Here is a 9,557-nt window from a genome sequence, read left to right on the forward strand (position 1 = left end):
CTTCGGAGGACCAAGGAATGGTTTCTAGTCCTCGGTGGGAGTGATGACTTAAGGGTACGAGGGTACAGTGATGCTAGTTTTCAGACGGATCGGGATAACTTCCGATCGCAGTCGGGCTGGGTCTTTACCCTAAATGGAGGAGCAGTGACTTGGAAAAGTTCCAAGCAAGAGACCGTAGCTGATTCAACATGCGAATCAGAGTATATTGCGGCGAGCGAAGCGTCAAAGGAGGCTATATGGTTGAAGAACTTCATTGGAGACCTTGGAGTTGTGCCATCCATAAAGGAGCCCGTGGAAATTTTCTGTGATAATGAAGGAGTGGTTGCCTTAACCAAGGAACCAAGGGATCATGGCAGATCTCGACATATCGACAGGAAATACCACTTTATTAGACATCGGGTAGAAGAGGGACTCCTCGTTGTGAAGAGGGTATCGTCAGAAGATAACCCAACAGATCCCCTTACGAAGGGACTGAGTAGGGTCAAGCATTTGCAGCACGCTAGGAGCGTAGGGCTGAAGGACGATATTAGTTTAGATTAGATAGGTAGGAAACTTGTAATAGATAAATGTCATATTCAACAAATGATGATTAAATAAAGGTGTGTTATTTATAAGAAAGTTTCTATCTTGTGTTGATTGTTTATCTATTGTGTCGATTTTGCATGTTTTGACTTCCTGAATAATAAGATTATTCGAACACTTCACAATCGCTCATATGTTGGAAGTAGATATGAAGGAAGATTGTCATAAATTTGTTTGTAGATTGTCTGAAAAGTTTTAGACATAGCAAAGGTTTGCTGCAAAGTTTATGAGTGCTTATGAAATTTGTATTGAGCATTGAAATAGACCCACACTTGCTGGTATTACTTCATGAATGTCATCGCAAGTGATCGCAAGATGATAATATCATATGATCTTTAAACCTAGAGATATGGTTATTGTTTGCTAGTTGATTATACATTGATAATGCGAAAACGCATCAGTAACTTGATGTTATAAAACGTATTATTGTGTGTGGTTTAACTAGTAAATGATAAAGGCATATTAGTCGACGTTTTTCTGTTCCTTTTATTCTATGAGGATAAAAGCGATATCTTGGCCACTTGATGATTTGGTTTGACTTATGTGCCGGGCCCGGTCAGGATAAAGTTGATGTGTTCAACTGAGTTCTATGTCGAACAAATCAGAGATCAAGAAATAAAGTGCTAAACAATAAGTATTGTTAGCATGATATCTAGAACAGAGGATTATGTGATCCCTTATCTAAAGGACAGATTATTGGTCAGGGTTGACAGCGGCTATTGAAAGCTACGATTGCTATCGGGTACGAAAGTCATATGTGAGATATAGTTACTAGACTTATCCAAGTGGGAGACTGTTGGATTAGTGTCTAAGTTAGTAACCATATTTGGTATATACTTGACCCGAGTGTGCATGGTCCTTTTGGGTTGCCTTCACCAAAGCAACTTGACAAGGTAATTTGATATGAGAGAGGAGATATTATGATTTATTTATATATTATAAGAATAATATATTAAAGGAGAAATCATATTTATTTAATTAGTATTAGTCATAAATTAATTAGGAATTAATTTGGTGACTAAAAGAGATTAATTAAATAAAGGGGTATAAACTGTCAAATGTGTGATAGTTGAGTTTTGGGCTAGGAAACCTAATGGACTAAGGGGGGGACGAAATTATAATGAAGGATCATCATATTTTCGTCCAAGGCCTCATTCCATAAGGTTCCTTGGGCTGCTTGGTGGCTAAGCTGTCCATTAGGGTTTAGACTAAAACCCTAGCACCCTATAGTATAAATACATGCCCTATGCTTCAATTTAAGGCCACTTGATTCCAAGGGAACCCTAGGGCCGAAATTAGCATCATTCCCTCTTCTCTCTTAGTTTCCTTCTTGCTTCAAGGTGTTTGTGAGCCATTAGAGGCACTACAATTGTGGTGCTTGCTTTCAAGAGTTCAAGAAATCAAGGAAACTAGTTGTTATTGCTATATAACAACAAAGGTATGTCTACTACACTTCTATGTAATTTTCGAAAATCATAGAAGCATGCTAGGGTTTATTTTGTGTTCATAAAGTTGTATGTCTTATAGTGAAAAACATAGATCCAACTAGGGTTGCATGCACACATAGGATTTTTTGTATTAAACCTATCACAAACCCCCCTTATTTTGCCACGATCTATCCAAAAATGCAAGAATCTTTCAAAAATAAGATCAAATAAGGTCCAGATCTGACAAAATTGACTGATACAATCCAAGCTCTAATACCACTTGTAACTCCCCAAATATGCTTGTGTATCAATCAGATTCAATTGGTGCGGAATCCCAATCAGTTGGATGATGTCAGATCAAATAGAAGAGAAGGAGAAGAAGAATAATATTGAACTAAACTAAAAATAGAAAAATAAAGAGACCATAGAATTTGGTCAACATTAGTCAACATGGTCAGAATTAGTCTTTCATGGACCCTACGCATCTTCAAAATGTTCCCCGCTTTAGAGCCATAAACCACATTCTCAACCACTTGATAGGCGAATAGATCACGGTTGGATATAGTCTCGGTGTGCAAGACAAAGGAAACAGATGATGCACCCAGTGGGGGCACTTTAAATCACCAATGCAGATCATAATGCATGAAGGAAAGGCGCCTCTTCACACACTATGATTCCTACATTTGTTAGACTAAAGTGTATAATAACAAAATAGGGCTTTGCAGCACGGCCTCCGGGCAAACATCCGGTTTCAGAGGCTTCTCCCTTGTACTGTCCTTTACAGTCTACCGTCTCATCGTCGGGGCATTTTCTCACCAAAAATCAAAAATAAAACAAAATAATAAAAATTCTACTTAACCTAAATCTAAACCTAACAACCTAAATCTTCAATCTTGAACTTTTTATTTGGTCTTTAGTCTTCTTTGCTGCTTGATTTTTCTTTAGAGAAGTCTTGAATTTGGAGTCTTGTTCTTTTTGTTTTTCTCTTTTTCTTCATTTTTCTGGTCTTTGTTTTTGTTGTTTTTCTTGAATAATCTTTTATCGTATCTTATTGTCTTCATTTTTTGTTTTTCAATTTTCTTTAATTTTTTTTCTTCTTGTCTTTCTTCTTTGAAGGTCTAAGGAATATCACCATGTAACATATGACTCCAATGATGAAAATGGAGTAATATATAGAGGCTTAACACGAACACCAAATGATCATTGACAATGTGTCAATATCTACTAAAAAGGGAGGGATATGACTCAAAAAATGGGTGTTACCGAAAAACTTGGTCCCAAAAGATGTGAATTGGGGGACCTACTTCAAAGTTCATCAATCACCTTAATGTAAGGTGTGATAAACAAAATCTATTTAACTATCAACTCTATACCCCTAGAAAAATGTTGACCTATCCTAAAAACGTGGTGAGAATCTAACTAAGCAAGGATCGGACGAGACTCGGGAGTACTAAGGGGTACTCCCCCCAAAACTAAGATGCGAGTCTTCAATGTCTTCAAAATACTATACCGGGCTAATCTTTTCTCGCACACATTGGCATGACCAACCACATCCCTCTGCACCTAGACCCAATCAAGCTACCTGCATCTGACCCCCACACAAGCGGTCTCAAAGTGATCTGGGATGCTCAAAGCGTGTCCCATTTATCAAATACAAGGAATTCCATATCAAGACCCGGGACCAATCTATGATTCAATACTTATGACTCAACGCTATGGTACATGTAGGGATGGGAAGACCAGAGAGAACAAAAATGCATGAACTTAAACTAGAATGCATCTAAAAAGAATGAAAATTAGAAAAGAACGAAAGAAAATATGCAATATTTTTGAAATTTTTATGCAAATTTTTTATGAATAACCTAAATGACTTACTCTAAATGCAACAATATACAACCTAAATGTAATAAAAAAATAAAAGATAAAGAATACCTCACCCCAAGCTTAAAATTAAGCACTGTCCTCAATGCTTAGGATGAGAGTAAGGAAGGATCGTACTGGGATCAAGGTAGAGGAGACCCGCAAGGACGGTACGGAAGCAAAACATGGGTCGTATAATGATGTGTGGGTGGAGTTCTTGGCCGCCTAAATACACATGGATGAAAGCATGGTCGCACAAAGGAAGCACATGCAATGACTCAAAATTTTCTTATGAAGTGGCATATTTGCGCGGGTACCCTCGCAAACTTTGCGCGGGTGGGGGGCAGTCGTGCGCACACATCAGAATACATCCCAGGTTGGGGTAATTTTTGAGCTCGGATTTGCGCGACTAGGGTTGGGTCGCGCAAGGGTTGCGAGGGTGGCAGTCGGTCGCGCAAAAAATTGCGCGGGTGAGGAACCAGTCGCGCGCAGACATCAAAATGCATCCCATGTGGGGGTAATTTGGAACTCGGAATCTGCGCGGCTGGGGGTCGGTCGCGCAACGGCTGCGCGGGCACCCGCGCAAATTTCAAATTTTTAGCATTTTTCAAACTTCACCAAGATCATTGCAGGAATTCCATATGCTTATTTTAAGACCAACTTCAAGCTTATAAACACCCAAAACTTCAAGTGGAGATTATTTATTTACAATGCATTTATTTAACGTCTTTGCCAAGACATAGCTCCGCTTCCGTCAACCTTCGTAATTCGGATTTTCCAATGTTATGTTGTCAAATTCTCATGTGTCAAAGCCTTCATAAAATGGTTTCAAGCAATGCCCAATATTTGATTTGTTTCCAAACTCTTAATTTCAACCGCACCGTGATCAAAAACTTTTATAACAATAAAAGGTCTGTGCCATCGAGATCGCAACTTTCCCGGGAATAGCTTAAAGCGTGAATGATAAAGAAGAACTTTTTGACTCGAAATAAAGTGTTTTTGGGTTATGTTCTTGTCATGAAATGCCTTTTTCTTCTCTTTGCACCTTTTGAACCTTTTAATTATCTTCTTCTTGATCACTTCCATCATTGGATGATTCAATCTTCTTTGAGCTTCCCTCTTAGGCTTACAATCATCTGCCATGAGTATCTTGTTTGTGCATACATTAGGGCTTATCTCGTTTATTGGCTCAATCACATCAACCCGATACAATGGAGAAATGTTGCTAGGGTATCTCATTGCTTCAAAGATGTTGAAGTGAATGGTTTCTCCATCAAACTCCATAGTTATCTTTCCTTTATGGACATCAATGATTGTGTGAGAGGTATGCATGAAAGGTCTTCCAAGGAGGATCATAAATGATTTGGAAGGAGTCTTCTCTTCAAGATCAATGACATAAAAATCCGCCGGAAAAACAAGTTGATTAACTTGTACTAACACATCCTCCAACACTCCTCTTGGAGACACACTTGACTTGTCTTCTAATTGAATGATTACTCTAGTTTCTTCCAAAGGTCCAACATTGAGAGATTGAAAAACCGAATATGGCATCACATTGATCGAGGCTCCAAGATCTAACATGGCACTTTCGACATGCAAATCACCAATGGTACAAGGGATAGAAAATATTCCCGGATCCTTGCATTTGGGAGGTAACTTCTTTTGGATAACCGCAGACACATTTGCATTGAATTGAATCTTTTCATTTGCCTTGAATTTTCTCTTCTTGGTGCATAAATCATTGAGGAATTTTGCATAACTTGGAATTTGCTTAATAGCATTCAATAGTGGAATGTTGATTTGGACTTTGCAAAAAGTTTCAAATAATTCATTTTCTTCCTCTATCTTCTTGGAAAAGGCTAACCGGGAAGGGAAAGGTGGTGGTATGACCAATGGCTTTATGGTATTGATGGAAGATTCGGGTTGACCAATGTTTGGAACAACCAGTTCCTTTGGAGGTACTAATTTTGAAAGATCAACAATGATGACTTCATCTTCTTCTTCTCTTGAAACTCTTTTAGGGTTGCTTTCTCCAAGTGTTTTCCCACTTCTCAAAGTTATTGCACTCACATTGGGGCTCTTCTCGGTTTGAGATGGAAGTTTGCCCCTTTGTTCCATCTTGTTGAGAGCGGTAGCCAAGTCTCTAATTTGTGCTTGAATGTTGGAGAAGGTGTTCTTGGTCTCTTGTTGAAATTGGCTTTGGCTTTGAGCAAGAAAAGTAACGAGTTCTTGAAGGCTCATTTGATGGTTACCACTTGATTGGCCTTGTTTTGGAGGTTGTTGGTAATTTAGAGGGTTAAAAGAAGTGTGTGGATATGGAGGTTTTTGAGAGGGGTATTGTGAATGTTGAGGTCTCATCAAAATGTTTGGTGGATTTTGCTTTGGTGGGTATGGGTTGTTTGGGTTATTCCTCCAATTTGGGTTGAAATTGTTTTCAAATCCCATGGGTCTTGGTTGACCTTAATATCCTCCCATTACACTCACATCTTCCGGTTCATTACTAAGTGAGGGACACTTATCCGTATAATGCCCCGTCATTGCACAAATGCCGCATACCATCAATTGTTGACCACTTCCCACCACCATTTGACTTAGCACATTAGTCAAATCTAAGAGATTTGATTCCAAGTGTTGAGTGTTGCTAACTTCACCAACCACTTGTGGAAAACTTCTCTTCATTTCATTTCGAGTCCCAAAGTTCCTTTGATTTTGAGAAATGGTGCCAAAAAGTGATCGGATTTTGTGAGGTGTCTTGTTGAAGAAGTCACCACCACTTGAAGCATCAATCATCCTTCGATCTTTTTCATTCATACCCTCATAAAATTGTTGAAGAAGTAGTTGTTTGGGTATGTTGTGTTGAGGACAACTTGTACATAAGTTGTTGAATCGCTCCCAAAAGTCATGAAAAGTCTCATTCTCCCCTTGACGAATCCCCAAAATGTCACTTCTTTGACTAGATATCCGGGAGGTGGGATAGAACTTGCTATTGAAGGCTTTGAGTAACTCTTCCCATGAGTGAATAGATCCCGATGGTAAGTTGAATAACCACTCTCTAGCTTTATCTTCCAAGGTGAGCGAGAAGGCGGTTAACTTGAAGTCATCCAATGTCACATTTTCGGGCAACATGCTAACACATATCATATGAAAAGACTTCAAATGCTTTTGAGGATATTCTCTATCCAATCCATGGAACTTGGTAAGTTGATGTATGAAACTTGACTTCAATTCAATTCCTCGGCGGTTTGCGGGATAAACAATAGCAAGAGGTGTATGAGTAACATCCATCTCCATCATTTGTCTAAGTGTCAACTCTTGAGGGGGGTTGGGTGGAAAGGGGTGATTGGGATATTGTTGCATGTAACTAGGTGGTTGTTGGTAAGGTGGATATGGGTATTGTTGGGGATTGTAGATTGGTGGTGGATAAGGTTGGTAGTTAGGGTATTGGTTGTAAGGAGGTTGTTGTTATGGGTACATTGGGTTTTGGTACATTAGAGGGTGTTGGTAATTGGGTTGATTTGGGTAATGTACTTGTTGAACTTGAAAAACATTGTGTTGAGGTTGGTTGTTTTGGTGGAAGTGTTGGTTTTGTGGTTGTGGTGGTGGTTGATAATTGGGTTGGTTTTGAGGAGGGGCTTGATTCCAAGGTGGCATATCAATCAGAGGTTCTTGTGGTTGTTGTCTTGGTTGATGGGGTGGGGTATTAGCATCTTGATTATTTGTGTTTGGGTTGGGATTGTGAGGTGGAGTGTGATTCATGGCTATGTAGTTTTCAAATGGAATGTCTTCAAAGGATTGACCAACAATTGGAGAATTTGGCTCGGTGTCGGTATCACTTGAGGTATGAACTTGATCTTCTATGTTGATTAGTGGAGAAGAGGAAGAAGTTTGAATGAGTTGTTATTGCTTTGCTTGTTTGGCTAGCTTTTTCAATCTTTTTGCTTCTTTTTCAATTTCTGGATTGTAGAGTAGTTCACCGGTTCTTGTAGACCTAGGCATAAACAATCAAATAACAATAACCAATTTCCCCGCAAGTGATATCCAGCCTAGTTGGGTTGATGCACCAGGTTTTATACTCATGTGGGGCGTGAGGTCGGGAGTTCTATTCCCTTATACTACCTCTTGTGGTGCCACATATGGGGAATTTTTCCCTGGAAATCCCTATGGGGGCTGGGTTTGCCCTATAAAGGAGCTCGAACCCGAGGTGCTCGTTGAAATATTGCGAGTAGGCTCCACTTAATTCGTTTGCCGTTTCCAAAAAAACCAATTTCCCCGGCAACGACGCCAAAACTTGATGGGATGTCAAGCCCACCAAGCAAATTACACCATTTTTTTGCAAATAAAACGTAATATAATGGTAAAAAGGGGTATCGATCATCGGGGAAATGGTTGTATTCGATCACCAATGCAATCTAAAAGAACTATTGTAAATAAACCAACTAACTACAATTAAACTAAAGAGGGGGGGGGGGTGTTTGATTACTTGAAAACTAAAAGACTTTAATAACTAAAAACTTGCAATTAAGCAAGAAAGTGAGATGCTCAAATATTGGAGAGAGTTGGTTAACTAAGGCAATTCAACACAATGAACATTTGTGTGTTTATCATTAGGATTCAACATGAAGCTTATCATTCATCCCAAATTGGTTATAGCAATCATGAAGCATGATATGCCAAGATTCCTCTTAGGTAGTATGGAGGTTGGGGAAGCCCACAACACACCTTCTTAATCAAGATCAAGGGTTTAATTGAAGCAATTGAACCTAAGAAGTTAATTAGCCTTAAGAAAGAAGGAATCCCCAATTCCTAGAGGATGTCAATGCTTACACATCCATAAAGGAGCTATGATTCATAAACTAGAGATGATTTTTACCATCATAAAGCCCTTGTTCTAAGTTAATTCAATGATTCAATGCAAAACCAAAGAAATAAACTAGCAATAGCTCATTCAAGTGCCAAGCTCATGATCAAAGCATTTAACAAGCATAAGAAATATGATCTAGAACCATAAACATAAGATAATTGATAATCTAGCATGAATCCTTAAAAAACCCACAAACATTCAAAGGTTTTAACCAAAGTTAACCAATATAGAGAAATTAGCCACTCATGGCAACAAAATAACAATCACAAAAGTCTAATTGCATAAAAAAACTACCACTATCTTGGAAAGATGAAAAGAAATGAGTATTGAGCTTCAAAATCGCCTCCTCCAGGTCTCCAATGGTGAAAAATCGAGAATGTAGCTGATGGATCTGATCCCCCAAGGTTATGGTGAGCCAAATGACCAAAATGTCCAAACTGGGCAGTTGCGCGGGTACCCGCGCGGCGGAAATTCCACCCGCGCAAGTGTTGCTGTAATGCTATTGGTCCTTCATTCCACCACTCCACCCTTCCACTACCTAAGATTCCTTTGGTACCCTCCATATCCATTTGATTTAAACTAACCAATCATCATTTAGCTTCAAATGTGGATGCTTAAAGCCCAAAATAAAAGTCCACGATCCATATTCACAAGCCCACTTCATCCAAGACTTTAGATTTTTAAGCCTAAATCTTCTTTTATGGATCTGCCAAGCCCAACAATGCCTCGAGAGCCCACTAAGCCCGTCTCCAATCAACCCGCAACCGCAACGAACACCAAAAACCTGAAAAATACCTTATGCTAAATAAAAAGCACCCGGTACGATC

General features: G+C 39.1%; 1 protein-coding gene across 1 annotated transcript; it reads right to left on the reverse strand.

Moving 5' to 3' along the window:
• Positions 1–4,697: 4,697 nt before the first annotated feature.
• LOC145050702 (uncharacterized) lies at positions 4,698–6,314 on the reverse strand. Its single transcript, XM_078998909.1, has 2 exons — positions 5,339–6,314; positions 4,698–5,248 (listed from the first exon to the last, which is right to left on the reverse strand). Exons 1-2 carry the CDS (start codon positions 6,312–6,314, stop codon positions 4,698–4,700), a joined length of 1,527 nt encoding a protein of 508 aa, XP_078855035.1.
• Between the last annotated feature and the right edge of the window lie 3,243 nt (positions 6,315–9,557).

This window comes from Lactuca serriola, chromosome 5, assembly GCF_051521515.1.
Source record: "Lactuca serriola cultivar US96UC23 chromosome 5, Lser_US96UC23_V15, whole genome shotgun sequence".
Lineage (NCBI taxonomy): Eukaryota > Viridiplantae > Streptophyta > Magnoliopsida > Asterales > Asteraceae > Lactuca > Lactuca serriola.

What these genes read in the sequence shown, in the direction of transcription:
- LOC145050702 (XM_078998909.1), bottom strand. Translation starts at nt 6,314, where the DNA reads ATGGGATTTGAAAACAATTTCAACCCAAATTGGAGGAATAACCCAAAC. An exon ending in TCAATTAGAAGACAAGTCAA is followed by an intron (nt 5,249 to 5,338) that starts GTGTGTCTCCAA and finishes TTGATCTTGAAG; the next exon opens with AGAAGACTCCTTCCAAATCA.